This window comes from Schistocerca cancellata, chromosome 2 (genome assembly GCF_023864275.1).
Source record: "Schistocerca cancellata isolate TAMUIC-IGC-003103 chromosome 2, iqSchCanc2.1, whole genome shotgun sequence".
In the NCBI taxonomy this organism is placed as follows: domain Eukaryota; kingdom Metazoa; phylum Arthropoda; class Insecta; order Orthoptera; family Acrididae; genus Schistocerca; species Schistocerca cancellata.
Genome location: NC_064627.1, coordinates 302601024 through 302619874, shown reverse-complemented (window position 1 = coordinate 302619874; position 18851 = coordinate 302601024). Strand labels below are relative to the sequence as shown.

General features: G+C 46.0%; 1 protein-coding gene across 1 annotated transcript in view; it reads left to right on the top strand.

Moving 5' to 3' along the window:
- The window catches only part of LOC126161678 (UDP-glucose:glycoprotein glucosyltransferase), a 142294-nt gene that overhangs the window by 39479 nt on the left and 83964 nt on the right, over positions 1 to 18851 (top strand). Inside the window, exon 3 of the mRNA XM_049917683.1 lies at positions 12439 to 12680. Within this exon, the coding sequence (XP_049773640.1) occupies positions 12439 to 12680 (242 nt within the window). The remainder of the gene's footprint in view (positions 1 to 12438; positions 12681 to 18851) is intronic.

Here is an 18851-nt window from a genome sequence, read left to right as displayed (position 1 = left end):
GCGCGCCATCGGAGACACTGGCAATCATGGGGGATTCCTCCGCAATGGATTTCTCTTCTTCTCTCTCGACTTCTGCCCCCAAACGGAAACATGACCAGCCACCACTGAAAAAGGTACTACCGCCTGCCCCACAGTTCCTCGTCGTTTCTCGATCTGAGGATGGAAAGGATTTTTCCTCTGTCAACCCTTTCGTTATCCAGAAGGGCGTAGATGCCATAGGTGGTACTGTTAAGTCTTGTACAAGGTTGCGTAATGATACCTTGCTACTAGAAACTGAGAGCGCATTTCAGGCACAGAAACTGCTTCGAGCCACACTCCTGTACACGTTCCCTGTCCGGGTGGAGGCTCACCGAACTTTGAATTCGTCTCGTGGTGTGGTCTATACTAGATCTCTCGACGGATTGACTGACGAGGAGATTCAGTCTTTCCTCGCTGAGCAGGGCGTGACGGCTGTCCATAGGGTCATGAGAAAGGTCAACAATGACCTTGTACCGACCCGGACGCTTTTCTTGACCTTTGATAGTGTTCAGCTGCCATCACGCATCAAAGCGGGCTACGAGGTTATTTCTGTTCGCCCCTATGTCCCGACACCTACGCGCTGCTACCAGTGTCAGCATTTTAATCACACTCGCCAGTCTTGTTCCAATGCGGCTAAATGTGTCACTTGTGGCAGGGATGCCCATGAGGGTGACTGTCCACCTCCGTCTCCTCGTTGTGTGAACTGTCAGGGTGACCATGCAGCGTCCTCCCGCGACTGTCCCATCTATAAGGAAGAACAATGTATCCAAGAAATTCGGGTCAAAGAGAAAGTGTCCACCTCGGCTGCTCGCAAGCTATTTGCTAGTAGGAAGCCCACACTGCTCCCAGCGGGTAAATTCAGTACTGTCCTCGCCTCTCCTCGGACTACCAGGGAGGTGGCAACCCAGACATGCGATCTGACCTTCAGCACCACGGTCGTCCGTTCGGCCAGTGCTAAGATCGCGCGGTCGACGTCTCCTCTTCCTCCCATCACCCCACAGGCACAAGCACCTTCATCAGCTTCTGCTAAGATGAAGACCCAGAAGTCAGATGCACGGGCCTTCAAGAAGGAACCGTCCCGTGCAGACTTCCTACGTACCTCAGCCTCCCAGTCATCGACCAGTACTTCCACCAAACGCCCTTCCAAGAAGTCTCATAGGAAGCACAGTTCTCCTTCTCTGCCACGGCGCATTTCTTCTCCTGCGCCACCCAGCGGTTGCCGCCCCAGGCCGTCATCTGTTTCGCCTGGCCGCACCGCTGGTAGCCGAACATCTGGCCGTTCACCAGCGGAGGAAGCTCCCCCTCCCGGCCATCTTACCGAGATGGCCGATGAACCTATAGAACCAATGGATGATGACTGTCCGCCTACTGATAGCGGCGGCAGTGCTCGCTCGAAGCCAGGCCCTCAGCGGCCTTCGAGGTGACCCCTTCTTTCCTCTTCCTTTTCTTCTTACGATGGCACTTATTCACTGGAATATTCGCAGCATTCGCTCCAACCGAGAGGACTTGAAGTTGCTGCTCCGCTTGCACCGTCCGCTCGTTGTAGCCCTCCAGGAAACGAAGCTACGCCCATGCGATCAAATTGCCTTAGCACACTACACCTCTGTGCGTTTTGACCTAACCCCTGTGGTAGGTGTCCCAGCTCATGGAGGGGTTATGTTGCTGGTCCAGGATGATATTTACTACGATCCCATCACGTTGTACACCGGCCTGCAGGCAGTTGCCATCCGCATTACTCTCCCCACTTTTACGTTTTCCTTTAGTACCGTTTACACTCCATCGTCATCTGCCGTTACCAGGGCAGACATGATGCAACTTATTGCTCAGCTACCTGCACCATTTTTGTTAACTGGAGACTTCAATGCCCACCATCCCCTTTGGGGCTCTCCAGCATCCTGCCCAAGGGGCTCCTTGTTAGCAGACCTTTTCAACCAGCTCAATCTTGTCTGCCTCAATACTGGCGCCCCTACTTTTCTTTCGGACACATCTCACACCTATTCCCATTTAGACCTCTCTATATGTACTCCCCAACATGCACGCCGGTTTGAGTGGTATGCACTTGCTGATACATATTCGAGTGACCACTTCCCGTGTGTTATCCATCTCCTGCAGCATACTCCCTCTCCGTGCTCCTCTAGTTGGACCATCTCCAAGGCAGACTGGGGGCTCTTCTCTTCCAGGGCGACCTTTCAGGATCAAACCTTCACAAGCTGCGATCGTCAGGTCGCACACCTCACGGAAGTCATTCTCGCTGCTGCTGAATATTCCATCCCTCACCCTACTTCTTCTCCACGTCGCGTACCGGTCCCCTGGTGGACCGCAGCATGTAGAGACGCTTTACGTGCTCGTCGACGTGCTTTACGCACATTTAAACGCCACCCTACAGTGGCGAATTGTATCAATTATAAACGATTACGTGCTCAGTGTCGTCGTATTATCAAAGAAAGCAAGAAAGCCAGCTGGGCTGCTTTCACAAGCACCTTCAACAGTTTTACTCCTTCTTCCGTTGTCTGGGGTAGCCTGCGCCGGCAATCTGGCACTAAGGTCCACTCCCCAGTTTCTGGCTTGAAGGTCGCGAATGACGTCCTTGTGGCCCCTGAGGATGTCTCCAATGCCTTCGGCCGCTTTTTCACAGAGATTACGAGCTCCGCTCATTACCACCCTGCCTTCCTCCCCCGCAAACAGGCAGAGGAGGCTAGGCCACCTAACTTCCGCTCCTTGAATTGTGAAAGTTATAATGCCCCATTCACCATGCGGGAGCTCGAAAACGCACTTGCCCGGTCACGGTCCTCCGCTCCAGGGCCTGATTCTATTCATATTCAGATGCTGAAGAACCTTTCTCCTGCAGGTAAAGGTTTCCTTCTTCGTACTTAAAATCGCATCTGGATTGAGGGACATGTTCCCGCATGCTGGCGCGAGTCTATTGTTGTCCCGATTCCTAAGCCGGGGAAGGACAAGCACTTGCCTTCCCGTTATCGACCCATCTCGCTTACCAGCTGTGTCTGTAAAGTGATGGAGCGAATGGTTCACTCTCGTTTGGTTTGGCTGCTCGAGTCTTGACGCCTCCTTACCAATGTACAATGTGGATTTCGTAGGCGCCGCTCTGCTGTTGACCATCTGGTTACCTTGTCGACCTTCATTATGAATAACTTCTTGCGGAAGCGCCCGACCACAGCTGTGTTCTTTGATTTGGAGAAGGCTTACGACACCTGTTGGAGGGCGGGCATTCTTCGCACCATGCATACATGGGGCCTTCGCGGTCGCCTCCCTCTTTTTATTCGTTCCTTTTTAATGGATCGACAGTTCAGGGTACGTGTGGGTTCTGTCCTGTCAGACACTTTTCGCCAGGAGAATGGGGTGCCACAGGGCTCAGTTTTGAGCGTCGCTCTCTTCGCCATAGCGATCAATCCAATAACGGATTCCCTCCCAGCTGATGTATCAGGCTCCCTTTTTGTGGACGATTTTACCATCTATTGCAGTGCTCAGCGTACATGTTTCCTGGAGCGCTGTCTTCAGCGTTCTCTTGACAGTCTTTACTCCTGGAGTGTCGCCAATGGCTTCCGTTTTTCTGCCAAGAAGACGGTCTGTATTAACTTCTGGCACTACAAAGAGTTTCTCCCACCGTCCTTACGACTCGGTCCCGTTGCTCTCTCATTCGTGGAGACAACAAAATTTTTAGGTCTTACATTTGACAGGAAACTTAGCTGGTCTCCACATGTGTCATATTTGGCTGCCTGTTGTACCCGTTCTCTGAATGTCCTCCGTGTTCTCAGTGGTATGTCGTGGGGAGCGGATCGAACCGTCCTACTTCGTCTATATCGGTCGATCGTCCGCTCCAAGCTGGATTATGGGAGCTTCGTATACTCCTCTGCATGGTCATCCATCTTACGCCGCCTCAACTCCATACAACATCGGGCTTTACGTCTTGCGATCGGAGTGTTTTATACTAGTCCCGTCGAGAGTCTTCATGCTGACGCTGGTGAATTGCCACTCACCTACCGGCGCGATATACTGCTTTGTCGGTATGCCTGTCGGCTACTGTCAATGCCCGACCACCCGTCTCATCGTTCCTTTTTTGACGACTTGCCCCGGTTCGGTCTACCACTCCCGTTTTGTCGAACTTCATTTGAAGTTCATTAATATGACCTTCATTTATACAGATGGCTCTAAGACCAATGATGGGGTCGGCTGTTCTTTTATTGTCGGGGCACAAAGTTTCAAATACCGGCTCCATGGCCATTGTTCGGTCTTCACAGCTGAGCTCTTTGCCCTCTACCAGGCTGTTCTTTACATCTGCCGCCACCGACATTCTGCTTATGTCATCTGCTCCGATTCCCTGAGCGCCATCCAGAGCCTCAGTGATCCGTATCCAGTTCACCCTTTCGTGCACCGGATCCAACGCTCTCTTCAGCAGCTGGTGGACGTCGGTTCTCCGGTTAGCTTTATGTGGGTTCCTGGCCATGTCGGTCTCCCTGGGAACGAAGCTGCAGATGCCGCGGCCAAGGCTGCGGTCCTCCAGCCTCGGACAGCTTCTTGTTGTGTCCCTTCGTCAGATTGTAGCAGGGTCATTTGTCGGCGCATTTTATCGCTGTGGCATGCCGATTGGGCTGCACTTACAGACAACAAGCTTCGGGCCTTGAAACCTCTTCCTGTTGCTTGGGCGTCCTCCTCCCGCCCTTCTCGGTGGGAGGAGGTCGTTTTGGCCCGGTTACGAATTGGACACTGCCGGTTCAGCCATCGCCATCTGCTGACGGCTGCGCCGGCGCCGTTCTGCCCATGTGGGCAATTGCTGACGGTCCGCCACATTTTAACGTCCTGCCCGGATTTTAACACACTGCTTCTGGATCTTGGCCTGCCATGTAGTCTAGATGCCATTTTAGCGGATGACCCACGAGTAGCTGTTCGCGTTCTTCATTTTATCAACTTGACCAATCTCTCTAAGGACCTTTGATTATGTTTTTCAGTATCGGCTGCTGGAACACTGCTCAGTGTTTATAGCAGAGCTCTTTGCCCTGTATTAGGCCATGCAGTACGTCCAGCAACACAGGCTTTTCAATTGTGTCTTATGCTCAGACACTCTTGGTGCCCTTCAAAGCCCCTGTGTGCTGTACACTGTCCATCCCTTAGTGCGAGGAGAGTTATCATTTGCTCACTCTTGATGGAGCCACTGTGCTGTTTATGTGGGTTCCTGGTCACATTGACCTGACAGGAAACGAGACTACTAACACTGCTGCCAAGGCTGCAGTCCTCATACCTCAGCCTGCTAGTTCTTACATTCCATCCAATGTTCTCTGTGTTGCTGATTGTCATCAGGTGGTGCCACTTTGCCATCACCACTGGTCCCTCCTTCATAGGAACAAGCTCCAGGTTATTAAGCCGCTCCCAGTGGCTTGGATGACCTCCTCTCGGCCCTCTCGCCAGGAGGTCATTTTTAACTAGGTTGTGTATTGGGCACTGCCTTTTTAGCCATCGCCATTTGTTAAGTGGTGCTCCCCTACCACTTTGTGCACATTGCACCCAACTTTTAACTCTTGGCCATTTCCTCAGAAAATGGCTTGTTTTTTACCCACTTACTTTCCCATTTGTGTTTGTCATCTGAGTTATCAGCCATTTCGATGAACAACGCATGAGCTGCCAACCACGTTTTACTTTTTATCTGTCGTAGCAATATGGCGAATGCCATTTAATTTTTAGTTCCGAACCTCTGTTTCTCTATTGTGTATTTTACAGACCTTTCTCCATAGGCCCGTCTTTAGCTGTCTTATCTTCCATCGATTGGGATTAGTGTGTAGTCGTGATGTCTGAGACTATTTTTGCCTGTCCTGTATATATCTTGCATCTGAGAAGGAATAGTTTTGTCATGTCTGGCTCTCCCAAGGATCTCAGTAATTCTGAAGGAATGTCATCTACTCCAGGGCCCCTGTTAAAACTGGGATCTTTCAGTGCTATGTGCTCATGATATTCACACAACGGTTTTTTATTTCTCCATGGCTATCCTTACTTTCCATATAAGGTACTTTTATCTTTTCCCCCGGTTATGGATGCTTCTACAGTCTTGCATTTCTTGTCCAGCTAGTCCTGATTTGCCATTTTGCACTTATTAGTTGTTTTCCATTATTCAAGGATTTCTACTGGGCATTATCGTTTTTCTTGTTTGATTCTAAGCTGACTTCACCATTTCATCTCTCTTCTTTTGTGTTCTTAACCCCCATTTCAACCAGTTGTTGGCTAGTGCTCCCTCTGAAATTCTCAACCTCTGGCTCTTTCAATTTATCTAGGCCCCATTTCCTTAATTTCCTTTCTTTTTGCAGGTTCTTTAGTTTTAATCTGCAGTTCAGAACCAACAAAATTATGGTCTGAGTTCAGATCTGTCCCTGGAAATATTTTGCAGTTTAAAATCTGGGTTCAAAATCCGTCTTACCATGATGTTATTTGTTGTAAACGTCCCTGTGTTTTCCAGTCTCTACTTATGACCTTCTTTCATGGTTTTTAAACAAAGTATTAGTAATGATAAAATTGTGCTTGTGGGAAATTATACCAAATGGCTTCCCCTTTCATTCCTTTTGCCCAGTCCATGTTTTCTTTCTGGTTTGAAGTCTCCCGGAATGCATTATCTGCATTGTTTTCTCAACTCACACCACCCTTCCTCATATTTGGTGACTTCAGTGTCCATAACCCCTCTGCATGACCACAGTCTGTGGTAAAGCTGCCAAAACCTTGCATGCAGAGCTCAATCTTTGCCTTTTGAATGCTGATTACTTCTGTTCTTACCCATTTTAGTATGGCATATGGATCTTACTTGGCCATTGATCTTTCCATTTGCAGCCCAGGTCTTCTCCCCTCCATCCATTGGAGAATCCGTGATGACCTATGTGACAATGATCATTTTGAAATTGTATAGATCCTCCCTCGGTGTCACTCACCCGGACTTCCACCCAGATGGGCTCTCTGCAAAGCTGGCTGGGACAGTTTCACCACTGCTGTTGGTCTTCGCACTGTGCCATATGGAGGGATTGATGTGGGTGTCCAGAGCATAACTGCATTTATTCGATTGGCAGCTGACTCGGTGATCATCTCTTCCTTGGGACGCCGCCCCCCCCCCCCCCCCCCCATGACACCCTCCTCCCTCCCCTGTCAGAAGACAGTACCTTGGTGGACCCCCGAAATCACTGTGGCTGTTAGAGATCACATGCAGGGTCTCCAGTGCCATAAGCGACACCTGTAGATGGCGCACCTAATTGCTTTTAAACAGCTTCATGGCTAGGTCCACAACCTCATAAAATGACAGAAACAAGAATGCCAGGAGCAATATGTTGCTACCATTGGGACACAAAACCCTCCTTTGCGAAGATTCAATGCCTCTATGGATACCAGTATCCCTAGGGTAAACCTGGTAACTCTGTAAATGGTAAAGTCTACAATGGCCCAGATGCTATTGCCAAAAATTTTACTCTTCATTATGCTCAAGCCTCTGCATCTGAGAATTATCAGCCTGCATTTTGTGTCCTCAAACAGTGGGTAGAGTGACTTCATTTAGCATTCACTACACATCACCTGGAATCAAATAATGCTCCATTCAGTGAGTTGGAATTATTCAGCACCCTTCCTTGCCATTTTCAACCTTATCTGGAGCAAAGTCGAGAAAGTGCGTCATCCCCATATTGAAACTGGGTAATTGCCCCCATGGGATGGGCAGCTAGCACCCAATTAGTCTCACGTATGTTCTCTGCAAGCTCTCAAATGTATGGTGCGCTGATGTCTGTGTTGGTACCTTGAGTCATTGGATCTTTCTGGCTCCATCCCAAAGCGGTTTCCGTCAAGGCCATTCTACTGCTGACAATTTGCATGGAGTCTACTGTTCAGTTAGATTTTGCATGGTGTCAACATTTATTGCTATCTTCTTCAGCTTGTAAAGGTCTTATGACACCACATGGTGTCACCACATCCTTATTATGCTTGTTACCCTTGAAGAGTGATATCTCCAGGGCCACTCACAATTTTTACCTGGCACTTCTTGTCCCACCATACTTTCTGGATTCACGTTAGTGCTTCCCACTGTACCTTCCACATACAAGAGACTGGTGTCCACAGGACTCTGTATTAAGCACGTCCTTTTTTCTAGTATCAGTGGTATAGCTGCAGCTGTGGGGTCTACAGTGTCACCATCCCTGAATGCTAATGACTTTTGCACTACTAGTGCTGCTCACCTGTGGATATTGCTGAAAACTGACTGCATGGTGCCATATGAAACGTACAGTCATAGGCTCTCACACATGGCTTCCAGTTTTCTGCCACCAAGACATACGTCATGCACTTCTAACTGTCGTACTGCCCATCCCCAACCAGAACTGTACCTCAATGATTAAGTGGGCAATGTGGTAGAGTTTGATCACATTTTGGATTGGTCTTCAATGCCTGGTTGATGTGGCTTTCCCATCTTCAACAACTTAAGCAAACATGCACGTCACATCTTAATACTCTTCTCTGTCTCAGTAACAATAGCTGGGGTGCTGACCACTCTACATTTTTGCGGTTCTACAAAGCTCTGATCGACATGTTCTTCAGCATTGAGGATACTGGACACGATACACCATTACCATTGTGGGCCTGACTTGAGACAGGTGCCTTTCAGATGAGCTCGTTGCACAACCCACTCTTGGAGGCTGGGGTCCCTCCCCTACAGATCAGATGTCAATAACTGCTACTCAGCTATATGATACACATTTGCTGCTCTCCTGAGCACCCAAACTATTGTTTCCTGAGGCAAAGGGCTCAAAGGGCTGTAGTCACACTGACAGTTTGCATACGGAATGTCTGCTCTGAACTCCTTCTTTCCCCACTGTCACTGTCCGGGAGAAGTCATGTGTACCAACATGGAGTACACCCCATCCTTGGATCCACCTCGCCCTGTCGTTTGGACCAAAAGGTTCAATAGACCCTATGATTTTTGTTCACATGTTCCTGGGTGTCCTTGACATACTTATGGGCTCAGAAGTGTTATACACTGATGGCTCCACAGTTAATGTTTGAACTGGCTTTGCCTACACATATGCACGATGAAGTGAACTATGCTCTCTGCTGAATGGATGCAGTATATTCACTGCACAATTGATCATTGCTCGAGCCCTCAGCCACCAATGTTCTTGCACTGGTGAGTTGTTCTGAATTGTCTGTGACTCCATGAGTAGTTTTCAGGCTGTCGATCACCCGTTGGTTGTGATTGTATGACCTCCACCAACCTGGACAGTCAATTGACATTGTAGGGACCCTGGTCACATTGGGATCCCAGGGAATGAACATGGTGACCTATTGGCCAAGTTGGCTGTGAGCATGCTGACTTTGGAGATGAGGGTACCAGAACTAGACCTTTAGTTGACTCCACACTGACCTTTGTTGGAGGCTTGGAATGCAGATTGGTGTGCCCTGGTTTCTCCAAATAAAGTGTGAACCTAAAAGGAGATGACGACCACATGACAGTCACCCTTCATGCTTCTCGCCTCTTCTCTGCTTTTGGCAAAGTGTACTAAACCATACACTTTGAAATTTTGAAGGTAGCATGGATGAAACACAAGAAGTGAAAGCTGAGACATGTACAGAAACCAGACTGCAGTTACACGAGTCGAAGGACATGAAAGGGAAGCCGTTGTTGAGAAGGGAGTGAGGCAGCATTATAGCCTATCCTCGATGTTATTCAGTCTGTACATTCAGCAAGCTGTTAAGCAGACTAAGGATAAATTGTGAAATGCAATTTAAGTTCAATGAGAAGCAATTAAACTGAAGTTTGTTGACAACATTGTGATTCTGCCACATATGGCTGAAGACTTGGAAAAGCAGTTGAGTGAAATGGATAGTGTCGTGAAAAGAATTTACAAATTAACATCAATAAAAGTAAAACAAAGGTAATGAAATATAGTGGAAGTCAGTAAGATGATGCTGAGGGAATTAAATTAGAAAGTGAGAAATTAAAAGTAGTAGTAGATGAGTTTTACTATTTGGGAAAAGAAAAGTTGCTACTTACCAGATAGCGGAGATGCTGAGTCACAATTAGGCACAACAAAAAGACTGTCACATATATAGCTTTTGGCCAGTAAGTCCCTCGTCAAAATTGGATGACAAACACATATACGCACTCACACAGACACAACTCACTTATACGTGACTGCAGTCTGAGGCAACTGAGGCCACACTGTGAGCAGCAGCACCAGTGCATGATGGGAGTGGTGACTGGGTGGGGGTAAGGAGGCGGCCCGGGTGGGGAGGGGGAGGGATAGTAGGGTAGTGGTTGTGTGTTGTTGGGGAGCGCACAGGGAGGTGGAAAGAGGGTAGGGCATCAATGAGCAGTCGGAAGGTTAGACAGGGAGCAGTGGAGAGGTGGGGAGGGGGAGGATAGTGGAAAATGAGAGAAGTAAAAAGACAGGGTGTGATGGAGGAATAAAGGTTGTGTAGTGTTGGAATGGGAACAGAGAGGGGGCTGGATGGGAGAGGACAATGGCAAAGGTTGATGCCAGTAGGGTTACGGGAATGTAGGATATACTGCAGTGAAAGTTCCCACCTGTGCAATTCAGAAAAGCTGGTGTTGGTGGGAAGGATCCGTATGGCACAGGCTGTGAAGCAATCATTGAAATGAAGGATGTCACGTTTGGCAGCATGCTCAGCAACAGGGTGGTCCACTTGTTTCTTGTCCACAGTTTGTCAGTGGCCATTCATGCAGACAGACAGCTTGTTGGTTGTCATGCCCCCATAGATTGCTGCACAGTGGTTGCAGCTTAGCTTGTAGATCACAGGACTCGTTTCACAGCTAGCCCTGCCTTTGATAGGATAGGTGATGTTTGTGACTGGACTGGAGCAGGTGGTGGTGGTGGTGGTGGTGGTGGTGGTGGTAGGAGGATGTATAGGACAGATATTGCATCTAGGTCTATTACAGGGGTACGAGTCATGAGGTAAGGGTTTGGAAGCAGGGGTTGTGTAGGGATGGACGAGTATATTGTGTAGGTTAGGTGGATAGCGGAATACCACTGTGGGAGGGGTGAGAAGGATAGTGGGCAGGACATTTTTCATTTCAGGACATGATGAGAGGTAGTTGAAACTCTGGCGGAGAATGTAATTCAGTTGCTCCAGTCTTGGAAGGTACTGAGTTAAGAGGGCAATGCTCCTCTGTTTCTGGACAGTGGGACTTTGTGAGGTGGTGGGAGACTGGAAAGATAAGGCATGGGAGATTTGGTTTTGTACAGGGTTGCAAGGATAATTATGGTTTGTGAAGGCTTCAGTGAGACCCTCAGTGTATTTAAAGAGGGACCACTCTTCACTCCAGATGCGATGACCACGGGCGGCTAGGCTGTATGGTAGGGACTTCTTGGCATGGAACGGGTGGCACCTGTCAAAGTGAAGGTATTGCTGGTGGTTAGTATGTTTGATGTGGACAGAGGTACTGATGTAGCCACCTTTGAGGTGGAGATAAACATTTAGGAAGGAGGCTTGTGGGGTTGAGCACGACCAGGTGAAGCAAATGGTTAAGAAGTTGTTGAGGTTCTGAAGGAATGTCAGTAGGTTGTCCTCACCCCTGATCCAAATCACAAAGTTGTCATCAATGATTCTGAACCAGGTGAGGGGTTTAGGATTCTGGGTGTTTAGGAAGGATTCCTCTAGATGGACCCTGAATGGGTTGGCATAGGATGGTGCCATGTGGGTGGCCATAGCTGTACCCTGTATATATTCTCCTCTTTTTAGAAATGATTTTCTTGCTATAAGCAGTCTGTGGTCTGGTAATAGTAAGAAAAGCATTTCTAAAAAGAGGAATTTGTTAAGACGGAATATAAATCTGTTAGGAAGTCTTTTCTCAAGGAATTTATCCAGAGTGCAGCCTTCGCTGGTAGTGAAATGTGTACTATATGCTGTTCAGACAATAAGAGTGGAAGGGAAGAGACTGTGCACGCGTGCGCCCTCCCCCTCCCCCCCCACTCACACACAGGGAGAGACAGAGAGAGGGTGAGAGGGGGGGGAGGTGTTAAAATTGTGGAGGGAGACCAAGGCTTGTATACAGCAAGCTCATTAGAATGGATGTAGATCGTGGTAGTTACACAGAGAAGAAGGTTCTTGCACAGGATAGACTAGCCCTCCAGCTGCATCAAACCAGTCTTCGGACTGAAGAAAAAACAACAAAACCGCTGAAAATTTGATATCAGTTTCCCATAATGTGACATTGCATCCAAAGTTTTGAACCCTACATTTTATGGAAAGACATGTATACATAATAGTAATCTCTTTTTGTCCCAGAGGTGGAAAATCTGTGCTGAATTGCAGACAGTGATAGTTGCCTAATACCTTCTCATCACTACTTCTATACAGTGTGTAGTTCTCTTTTCTGATCGTTTGTTTTCTTTTGATTTACAAGTTTCTTTCATGTGCTCAATCTTATTTCAGAAATGGATAAGACTCGCCATGAAACAATACTGTCAAAAGCTGCAGAGTTGGTCACACCAGCCCAAATATCAGTTCTGAAATTAGCTCTTGCACTACATACGTATTCTCCAAAAGTGGAAATGTATACTCAGATGGCCATGGAAAGAGGACTGCTTTCTACCGACTGTTCCATAGCAGCTGATGTTGCTGGGAATCTAGTCTGTAATCTTGAGGATGTGGAGAGAGCCATCAGTGATAATAAGGTATGTTCCTTTATTTTATTTTTGTAAATACACCACTTCCACTGAGCTCCAGAAATAGTGGTCTCAAACTTGATTACAAATTTACATCAAGTATGTTCTGAAGAGCAGTACATCTTCTAGGCTGATGAAGGTTGAGATATTTAAATAGCTAGGTGATGGGCAGAAACTGATCTGAGATAAAAATAAATTATTGAAATGATGAAGTTAGCTTTCAAATGCACTATGAACATCTGCAGCAAGAATAATTTTCCAGTCGATGCAAAATGAAGACATAACCAGAAAGTGATCTGACCTGCTTGTATAGCATAAGACACAGTGCACTAGCATGAGAGTCAGGAAGGTGAGTCATACTCGGTTCGAATTTGAGCAGCAGATTAACAACCAAGAGTTGGTGCAACAGCCAGCCTGAGTGCAGTTTAGGCGGTTTCCCACAATCTAGGCAAATGCTGGCTGATACCCAAATTCTGTCTCAGTTAATATGACAAGCCAATGCAGATAGTTAAAATATGACAAAACATACAAAGTTCACATGATCCACAGACAAATTGCACATGATTTCCATCCCTTATGCTGCCTTGGTGGTTATGGCGTCAGGAAGGGCATCTGATCTCTGTTAAATAATAAGTAAAATTTGCCAAATCCTGTAAGTGGCCCGTAATAGACAAGATAAATGCTAGGGAAAAGATTAGTTTGGTCTGATCTTAAGCCTTCTACAGAGCAAAAAAATCTGAACCATGTAAGATGACACTGGATCCAAGAAGAATTTGGAAGAAATGAGATAGAGGACACAGATATTCACATCATGGTTACTTTGAAAGAATACTTGATTGTGTTGAAAGAAAACAAGCTGCCATCTCCTGCAAAACACAACTGTTACTCTCTGTTTTGGTTTCTTATTGTGTTGAAGGCAGTGTTTAATAATAATAATAATAATAATAATAATAAATATGATTATTTGGTACAGAGAATCTCTCAGTATTTAATAGAAACATCAACAACTGGCCTGTTCTTAAATTAAAGTAAATTTTCTTTCTGCTGTGGATGAAACTGTTACATTTCAACTGTTTTGATGTTTTGTTGCCAAAGGTGAGAGCTTTGTTTTTGCTTTTATTCTTTAGAATTGTAGAAGATCATTTTAATGTGTGTACTTTTCATGAGTGTGAAATATCTATGAATCTCCAGCTTACATTTTAGTTTTTGTTTCTGATTTTGGTTTGGTTTTTATTATATGTGAAAATGTTAAATATTGTGTACTATTGAAACAATTTTTAATTTGTAGACTATGTCTTATTATTTTAATCCCCTGAAGGGTAATGCATTTGTACTTTGGTGTAGGGGATCTGAAATTACACATGTAGCTCTAAGCTCATACAATCTGGCATGCCATTACAGTAGAACCACTGTGAGAGGTGTTGGATCACATATATACATAAATGAAAGGATTTGGTGTATAGTTAGAAATGACATTTCATTAGGCGAAGAAAAAATCAGCTATACAGATAAGAAAGCCACAAGTGTTCCAAAGACTGAGTATCTATGTATTTACTATGCTCTGAGTGGTGATAGAGATACATTTATAGCAAAACTAACCCAAGTATTGAACATGGTTACCAATCCTAAGGACAAAATTCTCATTTGTGGTGATCTAAACATCAACACATTGAACCCATATGGCTTGTGCAACACATTTTTGAACATTATGTGCAGCTATACTTTTGATTAATACAGCCACAAGGGTAACTAAGCATTCAGCATCAATCATTGACCATATACTAACTGATGTGTTGAAAGAAAATTGTGGTGGTGTTGTTGTAGGTAACCTAGGCCTCATGAGCAAAAAAGGGATGAATTTACACTGAAACATAGAAATAAATGTTTATGGAGACTAGCAGAGATAGAAAGTTTCAAAGTTTCTTTTGAAATTTAAATTCAGGTTCAAAGAAGTGTTCCCAAAACTACTATGAGTATCTAAAACACAAAACAAAAGTAACTGGACGACAAAAGGGATAAGGAAATCCTCTGTAACGCTTGAACACCTTAGCTGTTTAAAAAACAACTAGAATGACCCTGCATTTCAAAAATACTACCAAACATATAAAAACATATTTACACTCCTGGAAATGGAAAAAAGAACACATTGACACCGGTGTGTCAGACCCACCTCCGGACACTGCGAGAGGGCTGTACAAGCAATGATCACACGCACGGCACAGCGGACACACCAGGAACCGCGGTGTTGGCCGTCGAATGGCGCTAGCTGCGCAGCATTTGTGCACCGCCGCCGTCAGTGTCAGCCAGTTTGCCGTGGCATACGGAGCTCCATCGCAGTCTTTAACACTGGTAGCATGCCGCGACAGCGTGGACGTGAACCGTATGTGCAGTTGACGGACTTTGAGCTAGGGCGTATAGTGGGCATGCGGGAGGCCGGGTGGACGTACCGCCGAATTGCTCAACACGTGGGGCGTGAGGTCTCCACAGTACATCGATGTTGTCGCCAGTGGTCGGCGGAAGGTGCACGTGCCCGTCGACCTGGGACCGGACCGCAGCGACGCACGGATGCACGCCAAGACCGTAGGATCCTACGCAGTGCCGTAGGGGACCGCACCGCCACTTCCCAGCAAATTAGGGACACTGTTGCTCCTGGGGTATCGGCGAGGACCATTCGCAACCGTCTCCATGAAGCTGGGCTATGGTCCCGCACACCGTTAGGCCGTCTTCCGCTCACGCCCCAACATCGTGCAGCCCGCCTCCAGTGGTGTCGCGACAGGCGTGAATGGAGGGACGTATGGAGACGTTGTAACCTCCCCCTCACTTACCGACCTTAATGACAGTGAAAGATGAAACAGCGTGTACCTAATGGGAGTTTTGGAAAAGCAATCGTCAACGAAGTTAAGCTGTCGGTAAAGAGGGAGGAAAGGGTTACATCTAAATGAAAGGAAATGTGCTAATGAAACTGCTGGAAATTAATTTTGAAAAGGGGTAAAGTTAATAAAGAAAGTAAATGTGCAGCCGTTACGTTAACAATTAACTAGCGGTAATTAGGTATTTGAGATTTGGGGGAAATCACGGTCGCCAGTCCTAAGGACAATTACTATAGTAACTGAAAAAGAAAGGTTATTACACATATAACTAGCACTAGAAGCGTGGCAACTGAAGGTTGACACGTGTAGTGTGAAAACTGAAAGTTTGTCAGAAGTAATAAATTTCGCTACACCCTGACTTAATTTAGCAAAGAATTAATAAAACCGGAAAATCAAAAGTTAATTTAGTGACTGAAGTCAATAGTGAGCTTTCTTTCTGAAGCACATCGAAATTGAGTAAAATACGGTTAGTCTTGGACTACCTCAACAATCATTTCAAAAAACTACTTGAATCTACGCAATTTGGAAATAAGAGATTTAACTTTGAACTTGAATTAAATGATTCTGAACAATTAACAATAGTAAAATTTATTACGTACCAAGCTGAGCTGCAGTCACAGGTAAGCTAAAATACGATAACAAAACTCACACTCTTAATTTGTGCTTGTGTAATCTGAATATTGTAGCCAGCTAACTGAACTTTGAAATTAAAGCAGTGAAATAGAATTAGCTATATTACTTTAGTGCTGGCGTTTAAATTTCAACGACACTCGGGTTCATTTCGGAAAAGGAAGGGACCCTGCTTGGTAATGCAATTGGGACAATGAGCAACAAAGGTTCATGCTAAGTTGCTGTTATTATAGTCACGAAAATGGTACAGTTTGAAAAGCTGAGGTCTGCCATACAGTTCTAAAACTTTACTTGCTTCCAGTCTTCCTTGATGGTTGATTGAAGGTTTGAAGCTGTCGATCGAGGAGGTGGCGACAGTCACTCATTGTCGGCCGTCGCTGTTGCAGAAGCTGGATGTTGGCGCGCCTTCTTCTCGACACGGTCACCAGACGAAACGGGCTCTTGATGTGCGCTAGTTAATGTTTCCCGTCCGCGACACCATGTCAGAAACTATCATCGCAAGTCGAGCGCAATTACATGCTGCCAAACCCCGAAAGCGCGGCAACTCGCGGCAGCGTCACACAACACACCTGCTTCACTCGCTACTCCCGCCACACTCCTTCTCTCAGCCCGCGCTCCACGCGGCAGAGTTAACACTACCAAAGATCCTACACACTTTGATTCTTCACACGACCTATCGATGTAATCGTTCGATAGCAGTTTTCCCTAGGCAAGACCCAGCGTAAAAGTACAAATAATATTTACGAAACAAACCAATTATACATCGACATAAATGCATAAATATACAAATAGTAAAACAATTACAATATACAAAGAGACAGAAATGTCATATCTTGAGGTAACAAAGCAAGGAAAAAAATAGTACAATAGATGGAAATAGGAGGATATGCATTTCCGGCGTTACAACGTGTCGTCTTCAACGATGAGTCGCTTCTGCCTTGGTGCCAATGATGGTCGTATGCGTGTTTGGCGCCGTGCAGGTGAGCGCCACAATCAGGACTGCATACGACCGAGGCACACAGGGCCAACACCCGGCATCATGGTGTGGGGAGCGATCTCCTACACTGGCCGTACACCACTGGTGATTGTCGAGGGGACACTGAATAGTGCACGGTACATCCAAACCGTCATCGAACCCATCGTTCTACCTTTCCTAGACCGGCAAGGGAACTTGCTGTTCCAACAGGACAATGCACGTCCGCATGTATCCCGTGCCACCCAACGTGCTCTAGAAGGTGTAAGTCAACTACCCTGGCCAGCAAGATCTCCGGATCTGTCCCCCATTGAGCATGTTTGGGACTGGATGAAGCGTCGTCTCACGCGGTCTGCACGTCCAGCACGAACGCTGGTCCAACTGAGGCGCCAGGTGGAAATGGCATGGCAAGCCGTTCCACAGGACTACATCCAGCATCTCTACGATCGTCTCCATGGGAGAATAGCAGCCTGCATTGCTGCGAAAGGTGGATATACACTGTACTAGTGCCGACATTGTGCATGCTCTGTTGCCTGTGTCTATGTGCCTGTGGTTCTGTCAGTGTGATCATGTGATGTATCTGGCCCCAGGAATGTGTCAATAAAGTTTCCCCTTCCTGGGACAATGAATTCACGGTGTTCTTATTTCAATTTCCAGGAGTGTAGAAAAGTTTTCATAACAGCATAAAGGTCTCAAAATGATAAAATTATAGAAAAGACAGGAAACAAAGTAAAAGCAATCTGAAATGTCACCAAACAGGAGACAAATGGAAAAAAGACAAAACAGGTAAACATGTAATTACAGCACAATAGTACCACAATACAGGATCCAAAAAAATTCCAAACTTTGCAAATCAGTATTTGAGCAACATAGCTACCAAGCTACAACACAAATTTGACAAAATGCAGCCTGTACAAACACTGGACTATGTTCCAAACACAATGATACTGCGACCCACCACTCCAGAAGAAATAAGCTGTGTTGTTTGGAACCTAACTAAAATCTTAGCAGGTATCAACAAGGGGCCTGTGGTACTGTCCATACAGTCCTTCAGAGAGCATGAAGACCCTTTAGAACACATTATAAATTAATCATTCACCACAGGTTGATCTTCCCAGAGGCACTAAAACATGCAAAGGTTCTGCACCTACATAAGAATGGAGACCGTGAAAACATAGAAAATTATAGACCCATCTCTATACTGTCATCATTTTCAAAAGTAATGGAAGCCATAATGGAAAATTAGACTTGTGGGGTACCTAACAATGTTCAGTCTTCTGCGTAAAGATCAGTTTGGGTTCGGGCCTCGTAAAAGCTCACAGTCAGCTCATATTGCAAACATTGTTTTGTAAGCACTAGATAAAGGAGATAATAAAACAGGCATCCTCCTTGACTTCAGAAAAGCCTTTGATACAGTAGACTGCACAATTCTGTTAAATAAACTGGAAGCAAATAAATGGTTTCGTGCATACCTAAAGAAACAGAGTGCAAAGGGTAGAGACATCTCAGACTAACTTCAATCATACCATGAACACCTTTCTGACCCAGAATACATTAATACTTTTGTCTCCCAAGGAACTGTGCTTCTCCCAATACTGTTTCTGATATATATGAGCGATTTTCCCCAGAGTGTCAAACACAGTGAAACAATATTGTTTGCTGATGACAGTAATATTCTAATTAGTGAAATATTACCAAGTGTACTAA